The sequence below is a fragment of the Rana temporaria genome, chromosome 7, assembly GCF_905171775.1.
Source record: "Rana temporaria chromosome 7, aRanTem1.1, whole genome shotgun sequence".
NCBI classification, from domain to species: domain Eukaryota; kingdom Metazoa; phylum Chordata; class Amphibia; order Anura; family Ranidae; genus Rana; species Rana temporaria.
Window position 1 is genome coordinate 49,093,217 of NC_053495.1, and position 18,065 is coordinate 49,111,281.

At 43.8% G+C, this 18,065-nt stretch overlaps 1 protein-coding gene across 2 annotated transcripts in view; it reads left to right on the forward strand.

Annotated features, from left to right (window-relative positions):
• VGLL4 (vestigial like family member 4) overlaps window positions 1-18,065 on the forward strand; it is a 176,710-nt gene that overhangs the window by 82,680 nt on the left and 75,965 nt on the right. Inside the window, exon 1 of one of the 2 annotated variants that reach the window (XM_040359328.1) lies at window positions 8,118-8,706. The exons of the other annotated variant lie outside the window; for it this stretch is intronic. Coding sequence (XP_040215262.1) covers window positions 8,625-8,706 — 82 coding nt within the window. The 5' untranslated portion in view covers window positions 8,118-8,624. Of the gene's footprint in view, window positions 1-8,117; window positions 8,707-18,065 lie in introns of those variants that run through there. 2 annotated transcript variants of the gene reach the window in all.

The following is an 18,065-nucleotide window of genomic DNA, read 5'->3' on the forward strand; positions in this document are numbered from 1 at the left end:
TACGCAACTGTATTTTCGCATCTGCAACAAAAAGGATCATCATCTCAGTTTAGAGAAATGTCTCTCTTTGATAGAAAACTGGATGACTAAGAGTTATCTTAAACTCAACAGTTCAAAAACAGAACTCCTTATGTTTCACGCCAGCCGAAAGAGTCAACTGGCAACAACCTGGACACCCCCGCCCATTCTGGGCCAAATCATCTCCCCTAGCTCCAAAGTCAAAAGTCTCGGGGTCATCTTCGACACCTTCATGACAATGGACGCACAAATAGGGTCAGTAGTCAGCGGAGCGCACCATCTGTTGCGCCTACTACGCAGACTTATTCCATTTATCCCCAAAGAAGACGTAGCAGTCGTGGTGGGAACAATCGTGAATTCCAGACTGGACTATGCAAATGCCCTTTACCTCGGACTCCCAAAGTACCAAATCTCTCGTCTGCAAGTCGTACAGAATACGGCCGCCAGACTTGTGACTGGGAAAAAAAAATGGGAATCAATCTCACCTTCGTTGAGAACCCTTCACTGGCTGCCAGTAAAAGACAGAATTGCATTTAAAGCACTCTGCCTGACACATAAGTGCATCCATGGGAAGGCTCCGCAATATCTTTGCGACAAGATAGAACCTCACAATTCGAATCGCGTTCTGCGATCCACCGACCAAAATCTGGTCAGGGTACCAAAAACCAAATACAAGTCCAAAGGAGAAAGAAGGTTTGCTTTTCAGGGTCCTAGACTATGGAACGCTTTACCAACCAGCATTCGGTTGGAGGAAAACCACCTGACTTTCAGAAGACGAATCAAAACTCTGCTCTTTTGATGACATGAGACACGAACAACTAGCGCCCAGAAGCGATTCAGTTCGCATGCGCCGCGCTTTATAAGTTTTTTCATTCATTCATTCATTCATTCATAAGTGTCCCTTTCAGAAGAGGCAAGGAACTCCCTAGACTGGTGGCTCAATGCAGACAACCTGTCAGTAGGTCGGTCCTGGGCCCAACAGAATCCATTGATTCTGACTACAGACGCAAGCGCCTGGGGCTGGGGAGCTCATATAGGAGATCTTTGCTCAGGGCTCTTGGGCCCGGGAGCAGAGCAAAGCCTCCTCCAATTTCAGGGAGCTGTTAGTGGTCGGAAAAGTTCTAAAGTTTTTCAAATACCAGGTCCAAGGAAGGGAAGTACAGATCTTCTCGGACAATGCAGTAGCTGTGTCCTACTTAAATCATCAGGGGGGAACAAGGTCCAGGAGGCTGATGAAACTGACCCTGGAGGACGTGGAGAAAAACATTCTCTGTTTTGGCAGTACATGTAAGAGGGTCCCTCAACATTCAGGCAGACAGCCCATTCATCAGGGAGAGTGGGAGCTGAACAAGGTTTTCAATCTGGTAAGCCAACACTTTGGCAAACCAGAAATAGACTTATTTGCCTGCAAGGAGAACAGGAAAGTTCACATTGGCACCAAGACCAGGAACTGAGTAATACCATGAACTATGATCAATCGGCTCTTCATCCGCTCACAGCAGAGAGCAGACCCTCTCTCCTCCTACAGCACTCACCGGAGTGCTTGGCTGGGGAGGGGACAGGTGTGGCTGAGTCTGGCTCTTAGCTGTGTGCTGAAAGGTGAAGCCAGCTGTTAGTCAGGCAGTGGAGTGTATCCTGACAATATTGTCAGTATCCTTCTGGATACTGACCTTTGACTGCATCTGTTAAAGTTTATTCCTAATGACAGATGCTGAAATTATACACTGAGTGACATCCCATCCCCCCTTTCATGCAGCATTGACAGGCTGGTAAGAAACTTTAATTCAGACAACACATAGTATGTCTCTTTTGCATTAAAAAAATCTTTTATATCCTTTATCAAGGGTATTTGTTCATCATCCGCAGCCTGAATCTTCATCTCACATTCAGTAAAAGCTGTTTCAATTGTAACAATATGGCCATTTAATATTGGCCTTGTATCAATAAAAGACGTGTTGCTTTTCACAAACTGACTGCAGTCTTAATGGCAGAAACATTGTATTATAGCTTTTTCATTGAAGCATCAAAAATACAATACGCTTTACCAAACCGATCCTTCTCTTTGTTATACTGGATAGTTTGAGATGATGTAATCTTTTGTCTGTATTTAGTTGTATTCTTTGCATGTAAGGCCAGTGTTCTATCTAAGCTCTCACCATGTTATACAATGTTCAATGGATATAAAATGTCTACACATCCCTGTTAAAATGTCAGGTTTCTCTGATGCTTTGGAAGCTCTCTGCAGACCATGGCTTGCATCCTAAATGTCGGGAAAGACCTACTAGAACAGCTGAAATTAATTTGGGGTTAATCAAAGGCACTTTAAATTATGGCAGGTGTGTACTGAGTCCTATTTAACATGAGTTTGAATGTGATTGCTTAACCACTTCTCGCCCGGCCTATAGCAGATTGATGACCGGGATGTGGTTCTGTTATCCTGACTGGGCATCGTATGACGTCCAGAAGGATAACATGCCGGTGCGCGCCCGTGGGGGCATGCTGCACGGTGATCGTGGCGTGTTAGTCTGACAAACGGCATCTCCGATCATGGTAAGAAGCCTCTGGCAGAGGCTTCTTGCTACGTGATCAATCAGCTGATCATCGCGTGAAACGGAAAGTGCCGGTAAACGGCATTCCTGGGGGGGTCTGTGCTGATAATCGGCACATTGATTATCAACACAGCCCCCATCAAATTTACCCATCATAACCCTGTCGGTGCCCAATAAAGTGCAAATCTGTGTCATCAATGCTGCCCATCAGTGCCATCTATTGGTGTCCAATGACGCCTGTCAGTGCCCATCAGTGCTGCAGATCAGTGCCCATCAATTCTACATATCGGTCCCCGTCTGATGGAGGAAACAACATTTTATAACAAACTTTTTTAGTTGGCAAAAAATATAAACTGCAGAGGTGATCAAATGCCACCAAAAGAAAGCTCTATTTGTGAAAAGAAAATGATAAAAATGTAGTTTGGGTACAGTGTTGCATGACCGCAATTGTCATTCAAAGTGTGACAGTGCTGAAAGCTCAAAATGTTCCTGGGCAGGAAGGGGGTGAAAGTGCCTGGTATTGATGTGGTTAAAGGGGTTGCAGTTTGTCACATTAATGCATTCTATGCATTGAAGTGAAAAACCTCTTGTAGTGCAGCAGAGCCCCCCTTTTACTTGCCTGAGCTCGGTCGTTCCTGCGACGAGGGGGAGCACACCAGCTCTAGCCGGTGCCTCGTGTCCTGATTGGATAGAAGCGCAGCCATTGGCTCCTGCTGCTGTCAATCAAATCCAATGATGTGGCGGGCAGGGCAGAGTCTGTGCCCGCATGGGTGCCCCGAGAAGGACGCCGAGGGACCCCAGAAGAGGAGGATTGATGCAAAATCAACTGCACAGAGGAGGTAAGTATGACCTGTTTTAAAAAAAAAAAAAAAAATGGAACGTTTACATATGCTTTTAATTCTGAAAACGGCTACATCCCCAGTTATCGGTTATAAGAGGGTGTGCACTTATGCAACCACATTTTAGTGTTTTTAGTGTTTTTTTTTTCTTCTACTTCCTGTCCCATTGGCACCAGAGAGGTACCACAAATACAGGAAGTGAAGGGCAATTTTTCCAACAAGAACACTGAAAACCCGTCGGAGGCCACTCCAATTAAAAGCATTTAGCCTGCTGCAGTCTTTACGTCCGATGGCTGAAATCTTCTTTCCTGTGGCTGCATCTGTACAACTGATCTCCAAAGACTTCTATGAGGCGGACTCTAGTAGAGGAGATGGTTGGGGAGCTGGTTCTATAGAAGTTTGTGAGACATAACCATGCTGGTGTGATCAGCGGTCAAAACCGGCATTTGAGTCATGAATTTACTGCTCCCTGATTGCCTATGTAAACCTACAATACGGCTGAACTGGGCTGTTTACATGCTGTGATGCTTTGGCATTTTCAGTTGACAGATGGCACTGCCTTTCAAACTCACCCATTTAAGCCCAGAGTGGGTTGCACTGCAATTACAAGCCAAACTTATTGTAGGCCCAACCTGAAAAGCGATCCACTGCAGATCGCTTTTCGAGAATGGGAAAGTGTGCGCTTAGCCAGGGCAATTTATTTTTGCCTACTTGGGTGAAAAATGTATTCTGTCAGCGTTACACGAGGGGGCAGTGTCACTCGCACACTTCTTGGCAAGCACAAGTCCTCCCAGCTCACCTGTTCTGCAGCGTCTCCTCCAGATGGTGTCAGTGTAGAGTATCTGCGGCCAGGAGGGGTAGCTGTGTCCCTGGCAGGCAGAAGATCTTCAGGTGCAGCACAGTGTGTGTGGGTTCCATTATCCTCTTCCTTTTCGTCTTCCTTTTTTCCCTTTTTCGTCTTCCTTTTTTCCCTTTTTCGTCTTCCTTTTTTCCCTTTTTCGTCTTCCTTTTTTCCCTTTTCGTCTTCCTTTTTTCCCTTTTCGTCTTCCTTTTTTCCCTTTTTTCGTCTTCCTTTTTTCCCTTTTTTCGTCTTCCTTTTTTCCCTTTTTTCGTCTTCCTTTTTTCCCTTTTTTCGTCTTCCTTTTTTCCCTTTTTTCGTCTTCCTTTTTTCCCTTTTTTCGTCTCCCTTTTTTCGTCTTCCTTTTTTCCTCTCCCTTTTTTCGTCTTCCTTTTTTCCCTTTTTTCGTCTTCCTTTTTGCCCTTTTTTCGTCTTCCTTTTTGCCCTTTTTTCGTCTTCCTTTTTGCCCTTTTTTCGTCTTCCTTTTTGCCCTTTTTTCGTCTTCCTTTTTGCCCTTTTTTCGTCTTCCTTTTTTCCCTTTTTTCGTCTTCCTTTTTGCCCTTTTTTCGTCTTCCTTTTTGCCCTTTTTTCGTCTTCCTTTTTGCCCTTTTTTCGTCTTCCTTTTTGCCCTTTTTTCGTCTTCCTTTTTGCCCTTTTTTCGTCTTCCTTTTTGCCCTTTTTCCCTTTTTCGCCATTTCCAGCAGGGATTAAAAACTTCACTCTATAGTAAAGATGCACTGAAACTTAAGCAGCTGAAATGGTGGTGTGATCAGCATTTTGCTAAAGAGGAAAGTTTCGGATAATGGCGAAGAAAACGCACTTTTTACCACAATTTTACTCTGCTCATGGTGTTTTTCGTAGGTCATGTGACTCAAGTTGCATCAAAAACATAATGCCGATGCGTCATTAATATATTACTGTGTTTACAATACATTTCAATAGGTAGATCCTTTTTTTATTTCGGACCAAAAATGCAGCAAGAAGAATTTCTCAACAGACAAGTTTGAAGACATACAGGCGGGCCTGGTTCACACTTGTGCAATGTCAGAGATCGCATGTAATTCGGATGTAATCCACAGCGCACTGCTGTTCACATTACATGCGATGTCTGTGCAGTGCGATATCGGCCATACAGATAGTATGGCTGATATTGCACTGCATTCGGTCCAAAGATGCACAGGACCCTTTTTTCTCATCGCGTGTGTTCACACACATATGCGATCCAATTCACGTCCGAACTGTCAGTTCGCGCTGCGATACGCGAGCTGAAATGGGGGTGTCGTTAAGATGTGACACTTCCCAGCAGTTCGCATATGACAGTGCATACTGTCGTGCGTGTTGGGTGCGATGCGGGAACCTGCAGTGGATTTGTGGTGTTCTTGAATCGCACAAGTGTGAACCGGGCCTCGCTTGCAAATAAAGGGAGACAACAGGAAGTGAGAGGAAATCTCTCCCTAGGAAGGGAAATTCACCCCTGTAAGTTATTCTAGGGAAAAAGGTGTCTCCACTGATTTATCACCAATACTTGTTTTCACAACCCAAAATGCTCAATCGGTTGTCATTGGGACAAAGTGAGGTGAAATCTACTAAACTATGCTATCCAAAAAATATAAAAAAAAAATATTTTTTTTTTGTCTGGATCTACACTTAAAAAAATTACCTGTTCTGACTTACTTGTTTGTAACTTAGGGACTACCTGTACATTAAAAGGGCTACATTTTTTTTTTTTTTTGCACCAAAGGGGACAATAATTGCTGACGAATTCATTTATATTCATGATCTTAATTGAAAAGTCAAACTTTATTTATAATTTTTTTTATAAAAAGATGTATTAACTTGTTTTCGGCCAATTGCTTCCTGCATTTTTGGTTTCAGCATCAAAATTTCCATTTGGTGACGACCTAATTTATTGTCTATTCCCGTTTTAAGAGTAGTCGGCCTATTGATCGGCTCCTTAGACAGGAATGTTGGAAAGTGTGCATTTGATGAGCGCATGCAGCCAGGGATGGACTGGCCATTGGGACTACAGGGTGTTTCCCGGTAGGCCGATGGCTCAGTGGGCCGGCTTCAGTGACAGTGGACCGCTACCCCCCCTCCGCTCCTCTGTCTCTCCCTTCCCTCAGCGCTCACCTGGGGGGAACAGAGAAGCAAGGGGAGGACCAGAGGAAGAGGGACGACGACAGAGAAGCATGGGGGAGGGGACAGACAGCTGACTCAACAGCTATGGGCTGGGAGTTTCTCACTTCTGCCTAATCTTGTCCCATAAGGGGGGCACCGAACTGATTCTTTGCCCCGGGTGAAATAATGTCTAGCTTCCCCACTGGTACTGCCTATAAGAGTACCAGTACCAGCTGGTCTACTCTAATAAAGTAGAATGGATAGTGGCTAGTGAAGGGGGAGAGGGGGCTTGGGTGGCCGGGGAGGGGTGAAGTGGGCCAGTCTGGATGAAGTCCAGGGCCAAATTTTTGTCCCAGTCCAGCCCTTCATGCAGCCAATCATCTGCACGTCAGTGAGGGATCCTGGAGGAGTCCTGTCAGAATGCAAGGGTACAGCGGAGAGTGTTTGTGGTTTGTGTGCGTGTTTGTGGTTTGTGTGCGCGCGCGTTTGTGGTGTGTGTGCGCGCGTTTGTGGTGTGTGTGCGCGCGTTTGTGGTGTGTGTGTGTGTGCGCGCGTTTGTGGTGTGTGTGTGTGTGCGCGCGTTTGTGGTGTGTGTGTGTGTGCGCGCGTTTGTGGTGTGTGTGTGTGTGTGCGCGCGTTTGTGGTGTGTGTGTGTGTGCGCGCGTTTGTGGTGTGTGTGTGTGTGTGCGCGTTTGTGGTGTGTGTGTGTGCGTGTGTGTGTGTGTGTGTGCGCGCGTTTGTGGTGTGTGCGCGCGTTTGTGGTGTGTGCGCGCGTTTGTGGTGTGTGTGTGTGTGTGTGCGCGTTTGTGGTGTGTGTGTGTGTGCGCGCGTTTGTGGTGTGTGTGCGCGTTTGTGGTTTGTGGTGTGTGTGCGCGTTTGTGGTTTGTGGTGTGTGTGCGCGTTTGTGGTGTGTGTGTGCGCGTTTGTGGTTTGTGGTGTGTGTGCGCGTTTGTGGTGTGTGTGTTTGTGGTGCGCGTTTGTGGTGCGTGTGCGCGCGCGTTTGTGTGTGCGTTTGTGGTGTGTGTGTGCGCGCGCGTTTGTGTGTGCGTTTGTGGTGTGTGTGTGCGCGCGCGTTTGTGTGTGCGTTTGTGGTGTGTGCGCTCGCGTTTGTGGTGTGTGTGTGTGCGCGCGCGCGTTTGTGTGTGCGTTTGTGGTGTGTGTGTGTGCGCGCACGTTTGTGTGTGCGTTTGTGGTGTGTGCGCTCGCGTTTGTGGTGTGTGTGTGCGCGCGCGTTTGTGGTGTGTGTGTGTGTGCGTTTGTGGTTTGTGGTGTGTGTGTGTGTGCGTTTGTGGTTTGTGGTGTGTGTGTGTGTGTGTGTGTGTGTGTTTGTGGTGTGTGTGTGTGTGTGTGTGCGCGCGCGTTTGTGTGTGTTTATTTATAATATTTCAATTATTTTTCTGACTAAAAAAACTATGGTCAGCTGTAGATGTGGTGCCATACTGCCCCAACAGCACTGCTATCGCACATGACGGTTGATTATAGCCTATAATTGATTAAATGTTATTGGCTCATTTATCTATGTTGTAAATTTAACAATACAGTCCTTTGCGGACATTTTAATATACTTGTAGTAGCATAGGTTTGTGCTGCCACTTGTTGCGTGTGTTTGTTTTTGTTTTTCCCCCTAGTTGAAGTAATCCCTGACATGGGTCTACCTGTGTCTGGGGCCGCTCTGCCTTGTGTCACCGCCTGCTCTGACAACACGCTCTTGTGCACAGCCTCCTCTTACAAACACTGAGCCTTCTGGAGGCCAATCTTGTTCTGCATATCCCTGACATGAGAGGCTCCAGGGATTCACTGAGCATGCTCAGCCCCACTTCTCTGCTAGAGAGAGGAAGCTGACTTACATTGGAGTCATACCAAGCATAGGCTGCATGTCAGAGCAGTGAACTTGCAGCAGGGCTGTGAGAACTGACTGGCTTTGTCCTTTTACACTTTTTATTTCTCTTTTTTTCTTCCAATCCTCTGAAAACCTGCAAAACGTGAACCTTCTGGTGTAGCCGGAGACTCCACAGCAATTTCCAAGGCACAACCGTCACCGCTTGCTCTGAACGGATTCCCTGACTGTTTTTTCTCTCCTCTTCATGTACTTTTCTCGGCTTTTGTTGTTGGAGGCTGGGCCTTTCCTTCTTGTGAAATCTTAGGGAGAGCCGGGAGCTGATCCCAAGCAGTCTGCCTCTTTCCTCTGTGCGCTTTTCCATTTTTATTTTTTATTTTTTGGTGGGAAAGCGAGAAAGCTGGTCTTTCCTGCTAACCCGATAAATGCTGTTTATGAAGATGGATCTGTTGAACTACCAGTACCTGGACAAGATGAACAACAATATTGGCATTCTGTGCTACGAAGGTAAATACTCCGCTTGGGACGGTTTTATTTAGTCGTACGTTATGGGAAAACTAGGAGATTTCAGCCTTTTTGTTTATATATAAACACATTGTACATATTCAATTTTAGTTTTGTTACAGTATATGTATCTTTTTGTGTGCCTTTAATTCACTTTTTTGTCTCGTAAACCTGTCTTACATTTAATCACTTTTAAACGATTAGCTTAAAAAAAACACAGCAAGTTTTTTTTTTTTTTTTTTTACTTGTTGGTTGCGTGTTTTTTTTTTTGTTTTTGTTTTTTTAATTATTAATTTTATTAACATTTTTCTTTTTTTTTTCTTTTTTTATTATAATTTTTTTTTTTTTTTTTATGTGTTGTTGGTTGTACCCTTCTGTGTTTCTTCTTTTTTTTCTTTTTATGGCTGTTTTTTGGGTTTTGACTGTTCTATGTTCATATTTACTCCCATAAAATGTGTTGTGCCCATGTCCAGGGATATATGTTGGTGTATGAGAAAATACTTCTTTTTTAAACAGGGTGTAGATTTTTGTATAATTCTGCGATTTGTACCAGGCATTGTATAAGCTGTCCTGTGTGTAAATCTGAAATGCATTCAGCATGTATATATTACCGGATTGAGGCAATAAAGGGTTTGTCTCGCAGCTCTGCGAGAGGTCATAGATCACAATACTGAACACAATCTCCCCTTTGTCTGGGCTCTAACTTCCTGTCCTGATCAGCCATTGAAGGATGTGTCCCACACACTAGTCCCTTGTGGAACGTACTATACAATGCTGTGCTGCCATATTATTTTTTTTAAACTTTGGAAATTTGCTGAGCACTCTAGTTTTCACCTACTCTGTAACATTTGTATTTTTCTTTGTGTGTGTGCGTTTCTCTTTGCTGCATAATTGTCCTTGCTAATCCGGGTTACCTAATTCCTTGGGAATTTTAATTCTATTGAACTTTAGAAAACTGCTATCATGTTGCACTCTAAATTTAAATTTAATTTTTAAACTGTTTTTTTTTTCTTTGATTTGTTTTATTTTAATTCCTTTTTTGTAGAGATATTTATTATTATTATTTATTGTTATTTATTATTATGGTTATTAATTGTTATTAATTGTTATTAATTATTATTGTTATTGTTATTATTATTATTATTATCATTATCGCGTGCTTTTATTTTGGCGCAAATATAGTATTTTGTATCAATTGTAGTTAAGGGGTGGTTGGTTTATTTTTATTTTTTTGTGTTTTTTTTTTTTTTTTATTATTATATAGAATAGTTTGTATTGAGAGGTCGATATGGTAGTCTGGGACAGAAACCATATCTTAATATGGCAACTCGCCATATAGACACTAGGAACAGTTGTACAGAGAATACAAAGTAGGGGGGGATGGGACTTTATAGGTGCAATTGGTACAAGGACATGCCAAATTGAATACAATCTCAATTTAAGTTACAAGCGTACTTAAACAATATTATAAAATAAAAACAATATTATAAAATACATGAACAGCTTTATGGTCATTCAAGAAGCTTTATTGTAGCTCCTATGGTTGTTTCCACATCTGAATCCTACATGTTTCGCCAAATGGCTTCCTCAGGGACAAACGTGGTTTTGTGACTACTATATGAATGAACAGAAAGGAAGTTGGTTTATAAGCAGATGGGACAGTAGTTGCTTGCTACTTTTGTATTTTACTACCCAGATGGGACAGTTTTTGCAGCATAGTGATTACTGCATCATTTTTATCTCATTTTAATAAAAAAAATCAAGCATTTTTTTTTGGAAGTTTTAATTTTGGGATTAGACAAAATTCCTTCGTCATACTGGTCTGAGGATTGCTATGGCCTTCAAATTATTGTAATAAAAATGGGTTTTGCGGAAAGAACATTGTAAATGCATTATACCAATCTTGTTTGTTTCTATATTCTTTTAGATGAAAAGCAAGAAATCCCAATGTTATTTAGCATCCATGCTAGTGATCGAGTACTTGGGCTATCCATTAATAGCTAAACCATTGGATCAAATGGCTCCCTGTGCTGTAGGCTACACGTAGTGTGATCTCTTGAGTCACCAGTTGACTTGATTTGCTCCTACATGCTATTGGTGTAGCTTGCACTTTCGGGAACCATTTGTTCTTCTGTTCAGCCCTTACTGGTTAATTGCTAGAATAGCGACACTGAGCTACGAAGAATTACCCGTGTAGCTCGAGCCTAAATAGACTAGACCTTGTTCCTAAAACTCTAGAGTAGCTTTGGTGTAATGGTTTTAAAATGGCTTGTTTACTGGGATATGTCCTTCAATTCATTAGTGGACATTGTGCTGGGCTTGCAAAGAGTTAAGTTTTTGCTGTACGTGCAGTTTTGGAGCAGGGGAATGGCCTGGTACGGAGGGGAATGGAGAGAGGCACCCGGCGAGTTTGGCAGTCGGCTTTTCATGCTGTGACCATATGCAAACACAGCTCAGATTTCTATACACATGCACTGCCAGTCTTTCTCTGCTCACTACTTTTTCTCACAGTGAACAAAAGAGCAGGAGTGGAAGAAGACAGAAGACTAGACCATTGGACGGTGTCAGAATCTGGCCAGGATTACTTCATATGGCGTATGAATTGCTGAAGATCTCCATACCCATTAGATTGTAGTAGTGCAGCTGAGACCTCGGAATCTTCTGTTTGCATCATGTTGACATGGAGTCAGTCTAGATTTTTCCACAATCTTGTAGTGCTACAATTCAGTGTTTCTGAAGGGATTGTGAGCAACAAAACTGTATAGTGTAAAAGTTCATGAATTTGTTACTGGAGCAGCCCTAAGGCCCCATTTACATCAATGTGCTTCACTTTAAACCAGCCAGCCTTTCTCCACGCCACCTTTGCACTCATGCTTCTAAAGGAAGTACGTGGTACTTCTGGGTATGAAGGAGCATGTGATTTGCTCCATGTGACGATGCCGTTGCACATTAAGTCCTGTGTAAGCTACCACTCTAGTGACCTGGAACCTAAACAAGGCTTATGAGCCCAGCAGCTGAACAGATCAGCTTGGAAGCAAGACAAGAGTACATTTCACAGAAGGGATTTATTTTATTATAGTGTAACACTGCATTTTAATTTTAGCAGCTGACCTGGCCATTTGCCTCATCTGCTACTGCTTCTTTTAAAGGCTTTTCTTGATTGAGCCAGTCCAGAGTTTGCTACCCTAGGTTTCCTTTTCTCGTTTGGCTCCATACCCTTGCAGGTTTCCAGGGGAGACGCATGCACAGGCAGCCATGGAGGACTGGAAGGGGATGTGCATGTGCGGCACAGGCAGCCAGGGAGGACTAGAAGGGGACGTGCAGGTTTCCAGGGGAGACGCAGGCACAGGCAGCCATGGAGGACTGCAAGGTGGCATGCATGTGTGGCACAGGCAGCCAGGGAGGACTAGAAGGGGACGTGCATGTGCGGCACAGGCAGCCAGGGAGGACTAGAAGGGGACGTGCATGTGCGGCACAGGCAGCCAGGGAGGACTAGAAGGGGACGTGCATGTGCGGCACAGGCAGCCAGGGAGGACTAGAAGGGGACGTGCATGTGCGGCACAGGCAGCCAGGGAGGACTAGAAGGGGACGTGCATGTGCGGCACAGGCAGCCAGGGAGGACTAGAAGGGGACGTTGCATGTGCGGCGCAGGCAGCCAGGGAGGACAAGAAGGGGACGTGCATGTGCGGCACAGGCAGCCAGGGAGGACCAAAGCAACAACAAATATTGGGTAACCATATTCCTTCATGGAAGGCCTTTGACAGTATGCAACACCAAATTCCCTGCCACACACGGCTGAATCACTCCTCCAATGCTACATAACCAAGAGTAATCTCCACCTGCCGGCTATTGTATTCTGATTGCCCGCACCACTGGATGTCTGAGTACCCAATAGTTGATTGCATCTGGATGCAGTTACTGTTTGGTCATTTGGTTTTCAACCCAGCGCCTTTCATTGCCATAAGTTTGGCCAGCTGGTGCCAGGGTGGTTGCCCACGGCTTAAATTTCAGCCGGAAAGAAATTTCAGCCGTGTATGGCTAGCATTAGATGTTGCAGGATCCTGTGGTTTAGTTTTTCTCACTTGCTAAAAGACCTGTTTACATAAGAGAAGTGTTTGTATTAATAAATTGGTGTACTGTGGCCGCCTTTGCATATGTGGAAACACAATAAGTGCTTAGTAGTACTTGTGTGCACTTTGAGTAAAAATGTATCCTTTTTATATAAGGTTTCCTTGGCAACAAAAACAATGCAGCACATTCATCCCACAATTCATCTGCATTCTGTACATAGAAAATGTTTGCATTTTTGAATACCTAGGTGTGAATGGCCATCAAGCCCAACCTGCCTGTTTGGAAATTTCTGAGATATTCCCTTTTGTACTCCTTCTGATGGATAGCACCACTTTGATGCTATGAATACACAATATATGGAATGTGTTCGCTTACATCTTTTAAACTATTATACAATTGCTTAATAAAATCCAGAATCTATAGTTGGTTTTCAGTACTGAGCTTTTTCATTGCTGTCCTTTTTTCATCAGCCTGATCTCCAGCATAATTTAACCCACTTCTTTAAGCCCAGGTCGTCCTGAACCCACCTTTGCCTGTGATTGGCCAGCAAAGCAACAGTGATGACTCGGCTTTCACTCTTCTTTCTCCTATCGGCATGTGTCTGTCAGTACATGACCCAAATGGTTCCTTGTATTGCTTCTTCCTCATACACTTAGGCCCTGCTGTACAGGGACTACAAGAGACTGACACAGGGTCATATTCAAGATCTTAACACCATTTGCTTTATAAAAAAATACATTAAAGCGGAGTTCCACCCACATTTGGCATGCAATTTTTTTTTTGTGTTGGGGGTTTGACAGGTACCCAGCTGCCACTTCCTGTTCTCGTTTCCTCGCCCCCTGGGTGGCGGCGACTCCTCCCTCTCTGCAATTTTCTGGCACAGGTCCCAGTAGATTACCTGGCCACTAAGAGCACAGTGCGCACCCAGCTGTCACAGCCGAGTGCCCACACTTGCCATGCCGACGGGGGAGAGGAGCAAGGCTTCAGGCGGTTGCATCGCTGGACAGGAGTGTTTATTAAGTCAGCAGCTACACTTTGTAGCTGCTGACTATTGATAAACTTGCAAACGAGTGGAACTCTGCTTTAATGTATTGTTCTCTACCTATAGTTCAGACCTCACTGATCTCTGTAGCTGTAAGCACTGGAGGGAAATTCATCCTTAAAATTCACAACAAACTCTGAATCTGAACTCAGATTGTTAAAAGGGAGAGGCAAGTATTGTGGGCTTTAGTTCCCCTTTTTAGCCCAGGTTCACACTGGGTACGATTTTGCTTCAATTTGAGATGCGATTTCACATGTGAAATCGCATCTCAAATCGGCGGCATTTGCCGGCAATGACACCGTCCTAATTGGTGCGACGCCGCATCTGCGGTGCTGCACCGATTTCAAAAAGTAGTTCCTGTACTACTTTTTGCGATTTTGGGCAGCGATTTACATTGACATCTGTGCAGAAACCTGCACAGATATCTCTTAAATCGCGTCCGAAATCTGGACTGCCAGCGGGAGTGAAGCCTTGTGAGTTCAGCTGAACTCGCATGGCTTCACTCCCGCAGCCCAGTGTGAACCAGGGCTTAATGCTGCTTTCTCATGGGCTCTGAAAAGTGATCTGCAGTGGCACACTTTTTTAGATTGTGGTTTAGGGCCTACAAGTGGACAGGAGAGAATTCTGCGCCCTCATGAACATCGTCATTTTTTTGTTGCCAAGAGGGCTTTTACATTAAAATGCTGAGCCGCAATCGCCATAGCCATGTTTTGGCATGTGGTTGTGGCGCAGTCCTATTTTTTTTAATTTGCGTGTTTGGCATGCGAAATGCCTGAATACCGCATGCAAAGTTATCCTGGCATATCGCCCTTTTCTAACAAAAAAGGTTCTTGCACATAATTAACACTCTTTTAGTCTACTAAAATGTACTGGAATGTTTAATCAACTAAAATGCCATTTTAGTTTTAGTCGAGACTGACTAAATCAAAGTTTTATGTAAAAATTAACCGTGGTTGTAGATCACCACAGCTAAATCTGTGTCTGTAGTGCATGTTCAGACCTTAAAGCCCATACACGCTATCAGAAAATCGGGGGGGGGAAATTGCCGCTTTTGAAGCGATCGTATGATAATCTGATCGTTGGTACACGGCTTTTGTCAAAAATTATCCGAAAGGACAAACACTAAATTTCACACTGGGACGGCGGGTCCGTTGGCTCTTATCGGCCGCTAGAGTGGTGCTTTTTAACCATCAAAAAGGGGTTAACGGCACCCATGTTTTAGCGCTTTTCAGGTGCTTTCTCTGCCCATTCATTTCAATGGGCAGGAGCGTTGTATACAGCGCTCCTACACCGCCCCAAAAATGCTGCTTGCAGGACTTCTTTTTTTTTTTTCATCCAGCAAGCGCACCACTCTGTGTGAAAGCAATTGGGCGGCATTAAAGACAGTTTTCAGGCGCTATTGTTGGTGATAAAACGCCTGAAAAAAGCCTCAGTATGAAAAGGGTCTTAGTCCTGCTGTGACACATCACATAGCCGCTTTACTAGTCTGGTGATATGAAATCCCTGTGGCTTAATCTCCTAAACATACCTCATAAAGGTACGTACAGGAGGCATTCTAATCTGAACCCACATAGCCCATCTTGTCAGCGGGGAACTTGCACTTTAAGTTCTTTTCAGTGACTGACACCATAAGAAACCAAGGCATATTGCCTTGTTTTTTAGTTGAGATTGCACTGGGCAACACATCCCAAAACACATGTTGTGACTGGGCCCTAAACTATGTATACAGAGCTGCATTAATTTGTGTGTGTTTTGCGGCTCATCTGTAAACAACGCACAGTGTGTTGGAGATTTGCTTTTGTTGAGCTCGACGCTTGCTTGAAAGGGTTACTGTAGTCTGCCTGGACTTTCCCAAAAAAGTAGGTTATAACCGAAAGCAGTTTAGAAATGTGAAACATGTCACAATAAGAGCGCAGAGAGAGTTTTCCCGCCTTTCTGGAATGTTCTGAGTTCTCTGTACTGTTTCTTCACATTCCACAAATGTAAACAATACAGCTGGGAGAAATTCTGCAAACCTTGTGCATTCCTTGCACTGCTAACAGGAAGAAGATCTCCATGTGTGTCCCTCCTTGCTGGGGGGCCGAGGGGGTAACTGAAGTGAAGACACTTTAGAAAAAGGCGCAGCATGCCTGTGTTTTGGAAAGTTTGATCAAATAAAAGGATTTCCGTTCTGCGGCCTTCTGTCAGCATCTGGTGGACTTTGTTGCGGCCTGTTTAAAGTTCACTTTGATTTCGTTTGAAATTAAAATCTTGCTGGGGAACGAATGTGTGACTAAATCTTACCCTGTTGGTCACAGTTGGATGTAGTTTTAGGTTTTTATTTGGATAAATGTTTATTGCCCCGTCGGCTAGATTTACCCTTTGGCACAGTTGACCTGTGCCAATACTGTCCAAAGGGGGCAGCTTTTTCCTTGTATAGATATTGACCTCAAATTTTATTTTTTATCCTACTGCTACAGTATTAATTTTGCTTACGAAAAAACATTTTCGTCACTGAAATTTTGGCAGCTGAAAATGGTGGCATTGGCATTTGGGCGATGAGGAAATAGGTGCCAATAATGGCACTGAAACGCATGCAAATTATTATTTTTTTTCCCCCTTTTTTTTTTTTTTTTTTTTACACCATGATTTTACTCTGCGTATGGTGTGTTGTGTTTTTTATTTTTTTTTTATTTTTTTCATAGGTCATGTAACTCAAAGTAATAGGTGCATTATTGATGCATTCTTGCTGCATTTTTAATGGGAAGGTGGAGGTTTTTTTTTTTAAACAGACCAAAAATGCAGCAAGCAGGATTTTTAACACCGCAATGGAAGCGTAATGGACCAGTGTGAAGACATACATAGAAAGGGATGCATTTTTATTTATTTTTTTAAACTTTTCTTGCTCTATAGATGCAAATAATGTCCAACAATACATTTTTATGTTTAAATTCATGATAATAGTTGCAATATAATACAATTTTATACATACATCAACATAAGATCGGAAAAAAAATCTGTCAATCACTTGGTCGAAAATGAACGATAAAAAAAATGTATAATTTTTTGATAATTTTTTATTTTTTTTCTTTACATCCTTTTTTCATTTTTTTTGTTCATTTTCGACCAAGTGATTGACTTGGAATTGACAGATTTGGATTTTGTTTCGGTCTATGTTGTGTATGTAGCACCACACTACAGCACAAAACGCATACCTACCGACTGCAGCATTGGTCCGATTACTGCAAGCTGTTCCCCACAAGCTCCAAGAGTGAGAACTAAGCGATCACATTGGATAGGGGGCAAGAGCGGCTGGCTCAGTGTGCTGAGGCGTAGCCAGCTACCTGTAAGGACTCGGGGTGGTCCCCCCACATTGTCGGGATACATCCAGAGTCTGGAGCGGCTCTGACATCATTTGACAGCAGGTTTTAGCCTTCTGTAAATTGATTCTGGGTCACAGGGGAGCACAAGCGCACGCCTGTGACTAGGGTTGCCAACTCATCCCTTTAAAACAGAACACATATGAATTACACAGGTTCTGAGGCTAATTTAATGCAAATAAGGCACCAAGTGAGTTTAATTACCTCCTTAATCGGCCACAGAACCTGTGTAATTAATGTGTTCTGTTTTAAAGTTGGCAACCCTACCTGTGACCCACTCGAAGTATAGGGAGGGGGGGGGAAGCTTTGACTATACTTTTTAGAGCTTCCCCCCCCCTTTTTTTATAATGCTAATATGATGGCTTTTTATTGCACACTGTGCACTTTAGCATGTACTTGGGGCTGTGCATGAGCAGTGGTGTAATTTCTTGGAATGGCTTTGTGCTTGGATGAAAAAACTCGCATGCATGTGTTGTCATCTGAGGCCGATCAGTAAAGATGGGAAACCCGGGATGAAGACCGTGCAAAGATGTCCGTGGAGCTCACGGATTTCGCAATCCAGGAAGAGCGATGAACAAAGACTTGTTCTGGTTTTAAGAATATGTAAATCTTTGAATGCCCATAGTCCTGGCACAGGGGCACTATAACTTCTGGTCGTCTATGGGGCAGGAAGGTATGGAATTCACAAGTTGGAGGGGGGGGGGGGGGGCGCTAAGTGAGCTAATAACGCTTTCCTATATTATCCTCTCAACTTTTGCAGGCTTTTTATATGCTTTGGGCTGCATTCACATGGCTGCACAGAGGCAATTAGGGCAGGCCACTGGCACACTATAGGAAGATTTCTTGCTGGCATGGCTAAATGCACGCTGTGTACATACGTAGCAACTTTC